The sequence below is a fragment of the Sus scrofa genome, chromosome 5 (genome assembly GCF_000003025.6).
Source record: "Sus scrofa isolate TJ Tabasco breed Duroc chromosome 5, Sscrofa11.1, whole genome shotgun sequence".
Taxonomy (NCBI): Eukaryota; Metazoa; Chordata; class Mammalia; order Artiodactyla; family Suidae; genus Sus; species Sus scrofa.
Window position 1 is genome coordinate 7356308 of NC_010447.5, and position 15016 is coordinate 7371323.

The 15016-nt window shown below is 41.5% G+C and overlaps 1 protein-coding gene across 1 annotated transcript in view; it reads right to left on the reverse strand.

Moving 5' to 3' along the window:
* Positions 1-15016, reverse strand: part of EP300 (E1A binding protein p300) — an 83351-nt gene that overhangs the window by 45143 nt on the left and 23192 nt on the right. The window contains 3 exon segments of the mRNA XM_001929213.5: positions 720-987; positions 3677-3853; positions 14041-14678. Coding sequence (XP_001929248.2) covers positions 720-987; positions 3677-3853; positions 14041-14678 — 1083 coding nt within the window.

Genomic DNA, 15016 nt, shown 5'->3' on the forward strand with positions numbered 1-15016 from the left:
AAACTAGTTAAGTAATTTGCACAAAGTCACAGAGCATACAAAGAGAGATTCAAACTCAAGCAGTCTGGCTTCAGGAGCCCCTATTTTTCACCACAAAGCTCAGTAATCGACTTGTATTATAAAAATCTATAAAAACAGATTTTTTTTGGGGGGGGGTCTTTTTAGGGCTTCACCCGTGGCACAAGGAAGTTCCCAGGCTAGGGGTTGAAGTGGAGCTGTAACTCCCGGCCTACACCACAGCCACAGCCACACCAAATCTGAGCTGTGTCTGACCTACACCACAGCTCATGGCAACCACTGAGCAAGGCCAGGGATCAAACCCGTGTCCCCATGGGTACTAGTTGGGTTTGTTACTGCTGAGCCACGATGGGAACTCCAAAAACAGATTTCTAATGACTCCAAAAATATGCAAATTATATTAAGTTGTGTAATACTATGTTAGCACTGCCCACATGACAGTTAGCAAACCCTTAATAATATTTAAAGTAGGGCAAATAAAAGTCAGAAGAATCATCACAAAAGGAAAGTCTCTAAAACCGCCTCTCCTACTACCTCTCTAGATACTCCTTCATAGACTGATAACTGAATTGTATCATAACTTAATATAGTGTAAGGCATTATCAGTAAGGAGTCTCAAAATAGAGTAAAGAGAATATGTGATCACTCAACTATATATAAGTATTAAGTGCTGAGCACAAAAACCCTCTGAGCCCACTCACCTTGGCAGGACTTGCCTGACTGGCAGTGTGTCATGTGGTTAAGGACGTTCTTCATTGTACGACAGTGGGGAAGGTTGCACTGCCTCACTTCCCCATTAGCCTGCTCCCGGCGCTGGCACTTGTGAGCATGCAAGAGGAGAACAAGCTGCTGCTGGATAAGCTTGCGCTTCTCTGGATCAGCCGTGTGCGCTCCAGAACCCATCCCTTGGGCTACTGGAGTCACCAGACCTGGCTGCTGGACCTGTGGGGGTGGGGCCTGCTGCTGGCCCTGAGGGATAAAATAATAAAGATACATTTGTTAGGTCTCATAGGGTGCTACCTCCTTAATAAATATGGACTTGCAGATTTTTCAATGAACATCTTTAAGAACTACTATACTGCAGACCCCATTTTTTCTTTTATTAAAAAAAAATTTTTTTTGTCTCTTGTCTTTATAGGGCTACTCCAGTGGCATATGGAGGTTCCTAGGCTAGGGGTCCAATCGGAGCTGTAGCCACCAGCCTATACCAGAGCCACAGCAACACCGGATCCGAGCCGCATCTGCGACCTCCATCACAGCTCACAGCAACGCCGGATCCCCAACCCACTGAGCAAGGCCAGGGATAGAACTTGAAACCTCATGGTTCCTAGTTAGATTCATTAACCACTGTGCCACGACTCGAACTCCATTTCCTTCTTTCTTTTAGGGCCACACCCACGGCATATGGAGGTTCCCGGACTAGGGGGTGAATCAGAGCTACAGCTGCTGGTCTACATCACAGCCACAGCAACGTGGGATCTGAGCTGCGTCTGTGATCTACACCATAGCTCACAGCAATGCTGGACATTCCCTAACCCACTGAGCAAGGCCAGGGATCAAATCCGCGTTCTCCTGAACCCTAGTCAGATTAATTTCTGCTGAGTCATGATGGGAACTCCACAGCAGACCCCATTTTTTGGTATAGGGTTCTAAGACATCTAAGATAAATGATGGCTTCTATGATCAAGAAGTTCAATTTAGGGAGTTCCCGTCGTGGCGCAGTGGTTAATGAATCCGACTAGAAACCATGAGGTTGCGGGTTCGGTCCCTGCCCTTGCTCAGTGGGTCAAGGTTCCGGCGTTGCCATGAGCTGTGGTGTAGGTTGCAGACGCAGCTCGGATCCCGCGTTGCTGTGGCTCTGGCATAGGCCGGTGGCTACAGCTCCAATTCAACCCCTAGCCTGGGAACCTCCATATGCCGCGGGAGCGGCCCAAGAAATAGCAACAAGAAATAGCAACAACAACAACAACAACAACAACAAAAAGACAAAAAAAAAAAAAAAAAAAAAAAAAGTTCAATTTAGTAAGAAAAAAAATCACTACATTACTAAGCAAAGCATGAATAACATACAGAGAGCAAAAGAAAGAGGAGGACATGGCAAACTCCAGTGCAAAGGAGAAAAGGATCTGTAGTGAAGAGAATGTCAAAATTAGGTTTTTAATAGTGAAGTGTTTCTTGAGAGACCTGGCAGGGGTCTTTCAAGTGGGTGAAAAATGAGTTTTTATAAAGTCTGGAAGAAATGTGTTTTCTCCAATAAAAAAGTAAACATTTCCGGTGACAGAGATGCTGTGTTTTATTCATCTTTCTATATCCAGTACTTAAGTGGAGTATCTGAAATATAGGCACCAATGAATATGGGACGGAATAAATATGTGAAATGGAGGAGCTCTCTCATGGTGCAGCAGGTTAAGGATTGGCTGTTGTCACCACTGTGGTACAGATTCAATTCCTGGTCCAGGAACTTCTGCATGGGTGTAGCCAAAAAAGAAAAAGCTAAAAAAAAAAAAAAAAAAAAAAAAAAAATCTGGCAAGAAAATAAAATTCCTTATAGGACAATTTTTCTAAAGATGAACATGGACTACCTGACATATTTACAACTAGAAACAGCTTTACTTTAGAAAAACAGCAACATTAGAAGCTTTGGAGATTTTCCCATAACAAAAATCATTGTTAAAAACAACATATATAGGAGTTCCCGTCATGGCGCAGTGGTTAATGAATCTGACCATGAGGTTGCAGGTTCGATCCCTGGCCTTGCTCAGTGGGTTGGAGATCCGGCATTGCCGTGAGCTGTGGTGGAGGTCGCAGACGCGGCTCGGATCCCGTGTTGCTGTGGCTCTGGTATAGGCTGGTGGCTACAGCTCCGACTGGACCCCTAGCCTGGGAACCTCCATATGCTGCGGGAGCGGCCCAAGAAATGGCAAAAAGACAAACAAACAAAACCATATATATAACTTTGAGAAGGAAATTACTTTTGTGTAATAGAAGATACAAATTAGTAAACATGGTCGTCAGGGTTAGAATCCTTTGCCAGAGTCCTTCCTAAGAGGAAGAAGGTTCTACTTTCTTGTCCTACAGGAAGAATTGCTCACAAAGAGAAGCTACATATAGCAGGACCCCAGAACTTTCACTGCAGCAGCCCCACTTGCTTCTACTTGGACCAGCACCCTTACCTGTCAGTATCTCAAGTGAAAAACCACCACCTGAGGTTGTCAAACCTCAAGTGAAATGGAAGGAAGGCACCGGCTTCCTGATCACAAGAGCCATCCATTACACCCTAATGTATACAGCAGAGACATAAAAGTGTAACATAATGCTTTTCTTTTTTTAATGGCCACACTTCATGGTGTATGAAGTTCCCGGGGTAAGGGACTAAATCCAGCCACAGCTGTGACTTAGGCTGCAGCTGCAGCAATGCTGGATCCTTTTTTTAACTCACTGTGCAGGGCTGGGGACTGAACCCTCACCTCTGCAGCAACCTGAGCTGCTATAGTCAGATTCTTAACCCTATGCACTACAGTGGGTTAAGGATCTAGATTCAATCCCTGCCCTGGGAACTTCTATCTGTCGTGGATGTAGCCATTGAAAAAGAAAATAAAGTAAATAAAAAAACTTTTCAAGTGTCAAAAGACAAATTTGTAGATTGATTACTACCCACCATGTTGGGCATTCCTCCACCAGGAACTGCCTTTTTATCCATTGCAAATGGAGATAAGCTATTTGGTAGTACAGACTTTGTCGGTATCTGGAGACCAAGGCCACTGGCTCCCATCTGCTGTCCAGAATTCTGAGTGTATGGTGAACCGTAAGGATTAGGGTTGTTCATCATTCCCATCTAAGAACAAGAAAAAGGAGAGAAATTAAATCTTATTCCCCCACTAAAAGAATATTACTATAGCTTTTCCTTTTCCTAATTTACAAAGACAAATTCTTTCTATAGATAAACAGACTGTAACCTAGGGGACTCAGGTACAATTTAGAGCTGTTTTCTATAAATATGAGATAAATGCTTTAGAAAAATGTGTGTCTTCATTTAGCTATATCTAAGTAGGGTTTGTCTTTCATCTCCACTTTTTTTTTTCTTTTTGCTTTTTCGGGCATATGGAGGTTCCCCGGCTAGGGGTCTAATCAGAGCTACATCTGCTGGCCTCTGCCACAGCCCCACAGCCATGCAGGATCTGAGCCTCATCTGTGACCTACACCACAGCTCACAGCAATGCCAGATCCTTAACCCAGTGAGCGAGGCCAGGGACTGAACCCACAACCTCATGGTTCCTAGTTGGATTTGTTTCTGCTGCACCACAACAGAACTCCTTTCATCTCCACTAAATAACTTTCATTTAATGCACAAACTATAACTCAATAAACCATCTAATTCCTAAATATATTCCAGAGCTTCATATATCGAAGCACTTGAATGCTTATTCCAGCATTTTGCTTATATAAAAGGTAGAAAACTGGTAGTCCTTTTTTATTTAGGGACATGATAGAATAGTGATTTTAAAACTTTTCTAATCTCAATCCTTTACATACGGCATGCAAATTCAGGATATGCATCAGTCCCTGCTGTCTTACACCTAGCTGCTTTATTAGTTAAACTAGCTTCATGGCCCTTAAAGTAATCTGAATATATGTGCAATCCCTATGTGCTTTTTTGTCTTTTCAGGGCATATGAAGTTCCCAGGCTAGGGTTGAATAGAGCTGTAGCTGCTGGCCTACACCACAGCCACACCAACACCAGACCCAAGCTGCGCCTGTGACCTACACCACAGTTCATGGCAATGCCAAATCCACTGAGCGGGGTCAGGGATCAAACCTGCGTCCTTACAGATACTAGTTGGGTTTGTTACCGCTGAGGCACAATAGGAACTCGCTATGTGCTTTATTTATTTTAATGATTTTTATTTTTTCCATTACAGTTGGGTTTACAGTGTTCTGTCAATTTCTACTGTACAGCAAAGTGACCCAGTCACATACATGTGCACATTATCCTCCATCATGCTCCGTCATAAGTGACTAGATATGATGCGCTGTGCTTCTCCTCTCCAAATGCAATATTAACCCCAGACTCCCAGTCCATCCCACTCCCTCCATGTACTTTAAAAATAAATTTTGTTCCTGTGTTTATGTAAGTCCATCTGGAACCATTATACTGTGTAATGATCAACCTAAAGAACAGAGTATTGATTATTCAAAAGCCAAGTATTTGACTGGTAACAATGATGCAACTTACAATTCCTGTTCCACATAAGACCCCACTGTAAGGCAATCATCACCTACTAGAAACATACAGCAAGCACTCAAAATAGAACCCAAGGATACTAAAGCCACTGCCCAATGAAAAGCAGTCATACTAGATTTCTATATCCTTCTCAGATCCGATTCTATCAAACGGTCCTTCGAATTCTACCTCTAACTACCCAATCCTCATCATTCCCATGGATCCATGCCCACTGTCGCAGTCTTAATTCAAGCCCCAGCATCACAGCTTCTGAAGACTGTATCTAACAGGTTTTCTTGCTTTTTTCTATTCATAAGGGGGAAAACCATGGCATATGAGACCCTTCACTGTCTCCATGAGAACTGACTACTTATTTCTTCATGGCCTCCTTATCTCCCACACCCATTAACTTGGAAACCTGAGACCGTCACGCTTCTTGAGTCTCCAGCACTTGTTTAAGCTTTTCCCTTTGCCTATAACCGGGCAATGACACATACTTTCCTATTTGACTTCTGAATGTTAACCTGTAAAGGAAATCAGTAAGAAGTTCTAAAAGAGGTAGGGATAATGACAGGGAATTGAGACAGAGGGAAGAGCAAAGTTTGGGTAAAAGCATAGAAAAATGGCACAGCCTGAATGGGAAGCATTTTGAGTAAAACATTTACTGTCTCTAATAATTGGAATTTCCTATGTGAATCTGGCAAGTAAGATTGTAGGGACAATTAAATAAAAAAACAGGCTTAAAGGCAAAGTTCAGGTTTCCGTGAGATTCAAATGTGGCTGGGAGTGCTATGGCTACATATGCCTTTTTTTTTTTTTTTTTTTTTTTTTTTTTGTCTTTTGCCATTTTGGCCGCTCCTGCGGCATATGGAGTTCCGGCTAGAGTCGAATCGAGCTGTAGCTGCAGCCTACGCCAGAGCACAGCAACGCAGGATCCGAGCCGCTCTGTGACCTACACCACAGCTCACGCAACGCCGAACCTTGACCACTGAGCAAGGCAGGATCGAACCCGCACCTCATGGTCCTAGTCGATTCGTAACCACTGCGCCACGACGGGAACTCCAATATGCTTTTAAGTAATAATATTTATACTAATATAGTTCCAATAACATGCTTGCTTATATCTGAGGGAGCTGTATTTCACTTGCCTTTCTTATTAGAATGAAAATTCAGATTGATATAAAACAAAAGCTATTCTATCATAGAACCCACATAACAGACCATAAAAGACCAAAAGATAATAAATTATGCTTTTCAGAGTCCATAATTTATATAAATAAAATGCTGGGATTTGTAAGATGCCTTGATGTCTCTTGCTAATAAGCATAATGTGTTTATCAAACATATCCTAGTAGACTCTGGTCCTTTTTATTTTTTGTCTTTTTAGGGCTGCACCCAGGACATGTGGAAGTTCCCAGACCAGGGGTCGAATAGGAGCTGTAGCTGCTGGCCTACGCCATGGCCACAGCAACGCCAGATCCGAGCTGAGTCTGTGACCTACACCACAGCTCACAGCAATGCCAGATCCTTAACCCACTGAGCAAGGGCAGGGATTGAACCTGCGTCCTCATCGATAATAGTCAGATTCATTTCTGCTGAGCCACGACGGGAACTCCAGACTGTGGTTCTTCAAAGGTCTGTTCACACAGACACTGCCTCGTCTGCCTACACCAGTTGAGTTTCGATTCCTGACACTGCTTGTTCCCTCAATCACTACGCATTACCTAGAAACTCCAAGTTCACTCTGTAGCAGACTATGGTCTCAAATACACAGACAGCACTAACTGCTGGTCAGCGGGCAGTAATCCATTCCTGACACTTCTGGTCACTCTGACAAAGACTCTCAGGCTTTTTGCTTCCCCATTTTCCTCAGAGTTCTGCTGCCAGGGTTAGAAAATAAAACACAGCCAATCCTCCCAAACCCTACCCTTTTTATCTAGCCACCCTCCACAATCGCACCAAAGAGACTAGGAAGGGAATACAGTGATCTTAATTTCTGCTATACTGTAGTTAGTTATTTGATCATGTTCTCTTCTCTGTAGCTACTGTGATCCAGATGACCAACTACCCACCACCTAGCTGGACCACAGCGATACAGATCTCCACCGAAACTGAAAAGGCAAAGGATCAGGAAGCCACAAACACTTCTAGGCAACTAAACCAAAGGACCTGCAGGGGACTGTTTATCTTTCTTTAAAAAGAAATCTGACTCTAAGTGTTCAATACATTAAAAGCAGAAACCTGGGGAACACAGGAACACATTAAAACACATGATGGTGACAATCACTGCCAAATAGAACGTAGTGCTCAAAACACAACAAATATTGCAGGTTACGGACATTTAACACTGGGGCAAAAAAATCCCTTAAATGTGACCTGCAGGCAGTAACAGTAACACACACCGATACTAAATGTGAAAATGTTACTCTAAGAGCCGCCAAATAATAAATCTGGAGTTCCCTGATAGCTCAGCAGGTTAAGATCTGATGTCCTCACTGCTGTGGTGTGGGTTTAATCCCTGCCCTGGGAATGGCTTCATGCTGTGGGCACAGCCATTAAATAAATAAATAAATAAATAAATAAATAAATAAATAAATAAATAAATAAATAAATAAATAAATTAGAGCTCCTGTTGTGGCTCAGTGGTAATGAACCTGACTAGTTTTCATGACGGCATGGGTTTGATCCATGGCCTCGCTTAGTGGGTTAAGGATCTGGTGTTGCTGAGTTGTGTAGGTTGCAGATGAGGCTCAGACCCCACACTGCTGTGGTGCAGGCTGGCATTTATAGCACCGATTTGGCCCCTAGCCTGGGAACTTTCATATGCCTCGGGTGAAGCCCTAAAAAGACAAAAACAAGCTACATTTTTTTTTTTTTAGGGCCACACCAGCAGCATATGGAGGTTCCAAGGATAGAGGGTGAATCAGAGCTGTAGCCACTGTCCCACGCCACAGCCACAGCCACCCAGGATCCGAGCCGTGTCTGAAACCCACATCACAGCTCATGGCAATGGTGGATCCTTAACCCACTGAGAGAGGCCAGGGGATCAAACCTGTGTCCCCATGGATGCTAGTCAGATTCATTAACTGCTGAGCCACGATGGAAACTCCACAAACTACATCTTGACAAGTCCTCCTACCTACTGGATTTGATAAACACATCTATACCCAAGTCAGGCACTATGTTAACCAAGGCAGGGAGGGAGGTATACACTGATAAACAAGGAAGACTGGGGCTCTCTCAGAACCTACACCCAAGCCTAAACATTCCTCAGACTCTTCTCCATTACTTTTATACCACTGCCTTAGCTTAGTGGACCTCACTACCCCACAGGGACTATTTTTCAAACTGATGTAGTGCACACACAAAATACATAAAATGTGGACATGGGAGTTCCCGTTGTGGCGCATTGGAAACAAATCTGACTAGGAAACATGAGATTGTGGGTTCAGTCCCTGACCTTGCTGAGTGGGTTAAGGATCCGGCGTTTCGGTGAGCTGTGGTGTAGGTGGAAGACACAGCTTGGATCTGCTGTTGCTGGGGCTGTGGTGTAGGCTGGCAGCTGTGGCTCTGATTCGACCCCTAGCCTGGGAATCTCCATATGCCATGGGTGCGGCCCCAAAAAGACCAAAAAAAAAAGTGGATATCAATCTATCTGGGTACCAGGTAACACACACTTCTTCACAGCACTTGAGATAACCAGAGCCAAAAGAAGGTTGAAGTTGTATTTCTTTTCCTTAGACCCAGGGCTACAGAGTAAGAACTGAAAGTAATACATTAAGAGGCTCCAAAGCTGTTGTCTGTGAAAGGTCCAGGGATCACTAAGGCAGAATGAGAAAAAACAGGCATGGTTCCTGCTCTTCTAGGTCTCAGTCTAGCAATGATCGTGCATATATAAGACTATAAACAAGCCAGGAGGTAAAATGCTGACACAGCAAACACAGAAACCTAGTATTTGTTTTTAGCTGTATGGGTTTTATCAATGTAAGAATCATAATAACAGAATGACACTGTACTATAGTGATGAACACACACTTTAATTCAGAAGGACAACGTCCTCTGTAGTATCTCCCCCTTGGTTTCCTGACTTGTACAGTATGAATAAAACTACCAATCGTAGGGCTCATGGCCCCATCACACAGCAGACACCTATTGATATTCAGACACTCATAGCATTTGGAGCCTAACACTACATAGGTACAATTATACTGTGTGATACTGTTATTTTAATAACATTCTGTAACTAGTTTCCTAATCATATACAATAAGCTCTTTCATAGAACAGATTTGTTTTTATTTTCTAAGGGGGAAAAAAACCCCAAATTCCAGAATATTAATAAACACTTGAATTAACAAGTTACAAAAAGCTGTGAAATGTGGACATAGAAGTCCCCAAAATGCTGAAATTTAAAATAAATAGTTTGGGGAGTTCCCTTCATGGCTCAGCGGGTTAACGATCCTGACTAGGATCCATGAGGATGCAGGTTCGATCCCCGGCCTCGCTCAGTGGGTTAAGGATCCCGTGTTGCTATGGCTCTGGTGTAGACTGGCGGCTACAGCTCTGATTAGACCCCTAGCCTGGGAACCTCTGTATGCTGCGGGAGTGGCCCTAGAAAAGGCAAAAAGATAAAAATAAAATAAAATAAATAAATAAAAGTTTGTATATATACCATTATATACGGTATGTGTATACATATGTGCGTGTGTATATATATCTGAATCAATTGCTATACGCCTGAAACATTATAAATCAATAATATTTCAATAAATTAAAATAAATTTTAAAAAAGCCCCAAGCTTCTGAGTTCCCTGGTTGCCTAGCAGTTAAGAATTTGGCACTGTCACTGCCGTGGCTCAGGTTCAATCCCTGTCCTGGGAACTTCCAAATGCTGTGGGTGTGGCCAAAAAAAAAAAAAAAAAAAAAAAAGTCCCACTTTCAAAGACAGTAAACCTTTCATCAAATTTATATAATATTAATCCACTGAAGTCTCTACTATTAGCATCCACATCCTCCAGTCAACTGCTATTCATGGGGTATACTGATTTGACCTTCCTATTACAGCTGACAGCTATGCTTCTAAGACACTCCAGCTTAACTACATGATGTGAGTTTGATTTTTTTCCTCTTCCCATAAAAATACTGCCGGAACGTCACAAAATGGAAACTCTAAAACTATGTGCTTGCTACTACTACGCTGCTGTAATAGCTTACTTATATTAACTCATTTAGTTCTCCAAAAATCCTACGAGGCAGGTGACACCTACTCGTATTATTTGCATCCTACAAATGGGAAAACTGAGGTATAGCAAGTAACTGGTGTGGTGTAACATAAGTACTATGTGAATGACTGAGTCCATTTTTAATGCAGGAAGCACAGCTCCAGAGTCCACACCATTAACTGTGATGCTTATTCATACATCAAGGGTAACTATTTTATTATTTATTTATTTGTTTATTTTTTGTCTTTTTGCCCCTCTGAGCAAGGGCAGGGACCGAACCCGCAACCTCACGGTTCCTAGTTGGATTCGTTAACCACTGTGCCACGAAGGGAACTCCAAGGGTAACTATTTTAGAAAGGGTTTTCAAAAATTTTTGTCACCTGCATTTTTTTTTTTTTTTTTTTTTGGTCTTTTTGCTATTTCTTGGGCCGCTCACGTGGCATATGGAGGTTCCCAGGCTAGGAGTCGAATAGGAGCTGTAGCTGACCTACACCACAGCTCACGGCAATGCCGGATCCTTAACCCACTGAGCAAGGGCAGGGACCGAACCCACAACCTCATGGTTCCTAGTCGGATTTGTTAACCACTGAGCCACGGTGGGAACTCCCATGTCACCTGCATTTTTGAGGAGGCAGATATAATGTCTTGTAAAGTTACTGGGGAGTGATATGATTTAACTGAAAAGCTTCACAATTATACAGCTAAAGAGGAAGATTATGGTATAGCCCAGATTTCAACTCCAATAGTACGGATCAGAATCAGTACACTCTTCTGCCTTTTACTTGTAACATCCTGAACTCATCAGTCAGAAAAACTTTAAGACAAAACTTCTTTTTTTTTTTTTTGTTTTTGGCTTCACCCATAGCATATGGAAGTTCCCAGGCTAGGGATGATTCTGAGCTGCCAGAGAGAAAACACTGGAGCATTAACCCACTGCACCACAGTGGGAACTCTAAGACGAAACATTTTGTCTTTGATTATTTTATGCTGACTCTACAGTTACAGATTAAAGTAAAAAGGGGTATGATCCAAGTTTCTTCCCTTAAGTCACCATTAGCGAGACTTTTTGAAGATTAGTCTCAACCTACCTGCGTGTTTCGAACCAGTCATTCATAATAAGAACTATATACAAAAGCCACTGCCATTTGCCAACAGGGTTCAAGTCATCAAGTCTCAGTTTTCCTTGCTTAATTCTTCATTCTTAAACATCACCAGAACTCTTTTTAAGAGTTTTTGAAAAAAAGTAATGAATATATAATCAAATCTCGGAAGCAGTTTTAGGATGTGCTACTGTGAAAGGGCAACTGCTAGCCAACAACTAGAACACCTGACTTGAATTTATTTATTTTTCTTTTTTGGCTGCCCAGTGGCATATGGAGTTCCCAGGCCAGGGATCAGATTCAAGCCACAGTTTTGACCTATGTCGCAGCTGCAGCAATGCCAGATCCTTTAACCCACGGTGCCAGGCCAGGGATTGAACCTGTGTCCTGATGCTGCTGATCCCGCTGCGCCACAGCAGAAGCTCCAATTTATTTTAATCTTTAACAGGAAAATACAGAAAATGCTTTTTTTCCTCTCAAAGAGAAAATTAGTTGTTTTACTTATGTAAGTTCTCACTTGCATAAAAATTATCTCATCCTAAACTTCCATAATACAAAAAAACTAATTTACTAGACATTTACCACACTTATGTGTCAGGCACTGATGTTACATGGTTTGTATCAACTTCTATTTTATAGGTGGGATTCATTTAAAATAAGAAAATATTTTAACAATAAAGTTAATGATAAAGTTAAATAAGTTAATAATAACTTTAATAATAAAGTTTTTATATTTGTATTTGAATGCCCCCTCCCATGAAAATATAAGCTCCACAGGACAGATTTTTTTGTCCGATTAATTTACTGCTATATATCCAATCCCATAACAATGTTGGTGCAAGAAATTTGTTTTTTAGATTATAAATAGGACAGTGTCCACTCTACCTAGGCGAATGCCAATGAGCCTTTCCTTACTTTTCTTACTTTTTCTTCATAGCACTTGCCAGGAATACTATAAATTTACATCTTATGTGTACACTAGAAAGTAAGTTCCACAAAGTGAGTTTATTTACTACCTTCAGCATCAGAGCTAAGACTCCGTAAAGATCTGCTCAATCAGTAAAGGTTTAATTTTTGGCATCCCTGCCCACGCCCCACCCCATATAAACATTGGGGGGCAGGCAGGGACTCTTCATAAGCATATTTCTATAATCTCTAAGAGGTAACTAATAAATATTTTACCTTTTTGTTTCTAGTTTTCATCCCAAATATTCTAAGTAAACCACATCAATACAACAACAGAAAACTGCCAGAGGGGGAGAACCTAGAGAGTAGGTAGGGATGCCAAACAAAATCCTTTCCTAATATGACTTCATTGTACAGCAAAATAAAAATATTTAAAGGTTTTCATATAAATACATGGGACCTCAGTCCTCCAACTCCCAATTCATCCATGTCTTAATTTCATCCTTGAACTATCACCATCATTATTCTCAGGAACACAGAAAATTCTAATGCCTGCTCAAATGATTCCTCTTACACAGCAGGCTTACTCCTGACTCCTTGTGAAAAGCTTAGCCATCTCTAATATCACCTTCCAAGCAAAGCCATCTCTTTCATTCAAAAAATATTTACTAACTACATGCCAAGCACTGGCAACTACAGTGTGATGCCATTTTAAGAAAGAGGCTTTTGGAGTTCCTGTCGTGGCTCAGCGGAAACAAATCTGACTAGGAACCATGAGGTTGTGGGTTCGATCCGTGGTCTCACTCAGTGGGTTAAGGATCTGGCATTGCCATGGCTCTAGCCTGGGAACCTCCATATGCCGTGGGTGCAGCTCTAAAAAGCAAAAAAAAAAAAAAAAAAAAGAAAGGCTCTGTGTGTAGGAAAACATGGAGAAATAAGCACCAAATATGTTTATAACATCATAATTATACATAGAGTGCACACATTTAAAAGGTTTTTAAATACGTATTTAGCATTCTCTACTTAATAAGGCTAAGAAAGTAGGCTTTTTAAAAACCCAGAGCCTTTCAAGAAATAGCTACAATCAGGTTAACTGGAACACCAGGGAGGTTGGGTAAGGTTTTCACAGTAAACTAATGAATCTTTATTTACATCAACTAATAAGAAAAAAAATTTTTTTCTTAAAGAGTCCAAGGACACTGTAAGCAATAGGAACAAACTAAGTCTATCTGAAAAGAGTAATAATGCTTTTTTTAAGGAAGACTATGAAGACGTACATGAGATGAAAATATTCTAACACAGGTGCCACAGGGAAAAGGAAGAGCTGGTAACATTACAATACCTTCGCAGGTATAAAATAAATGTATTACTTAAATTTAATATGAGAAAGAGCTTTATAAAATTTGTGACAACACAGTAGATCTGTGGCATATAACATGGGAAATGCTATACTATGTAAAAAGATTAAACATGCAGAGTAAAGAATAAATGAAAAACTGCCCTCAAGCCCTCCTCCTCCATCACCAGGACACTTAAAACATACTGATGGTGCACACAAACCCAAACTGCACTTACCTTAAGAGGCTGAGGGCCTCTCAATCCTGTCTGTCCTCCCATCTGGGGAGAGCCTTGCTGCAGTGGCTCAGTCATTAAGTTGCCAGCATTTGCCAGGCCTGGGTTTGGGTACTGCATATTAGGTCGCCCCCGGCCTGCTCCAATTGAACCGTTCATGACTTGATTAGGCATCATCCCCTGTCCATTGCCTGCAGCCAACATTCCAGGATTCATGCCAGCATTCATCCCTGTGTTCATTCCCATGGCAGGCTGATTTACTGGACTGTTCATCATACCTGTTGCAGATGGCGTAGGACCCTGATTTGGTCCACTAGTGCCCATCCCCATGTTGGGAGAAGTCAAGCCTGCCTGTGCCATTGGGCTTTTGACCATACTATTTATCAAACCTAATCCAGGACTGTTCTGTTGGGCCTGGCTGGCCATGCTTTGGCCTGGGCCACCAACCCCCATATTGAGGTTAGGGGAACTACCAGACCGTAGCAATTCTGACAGTTGTTTATGTTTAGAGGCTGCATCTTGTACTATGCCAAGACTTGTCTGAAGCTGACTAATATCACCACCATTGGTTAGTCCCAATTCTGTAGAGTTGATTAATTCATCTGGTAAGTCATGCTCCAAGTCAAATAGAGAGCCAAAATCTAGAAACAAAAAGGAAAGATAAAGGTGAAAGCATGTCAGAGTCAAAATTACAAATTTCTCTATATTTCGTTCTTGACAGGCATTAAATATCATTCTTGAACCTTACTCCATGGAATACTATTTGTATTACAGTTTTTTATGTTATACTGAAAAAAGGTTTTGCTACATTTATATATTTTATATATATATATATGTTATATTTTACACACACACACACACACACACACACAAAAATTAAAGAATATTTGGTCAGGCCAAGTTTAAACACTTCTAAACTGCACCTAAAGTAAGACCAAAGAAAAGGAATACATCTTAATACAACACTTACACAAGTTGT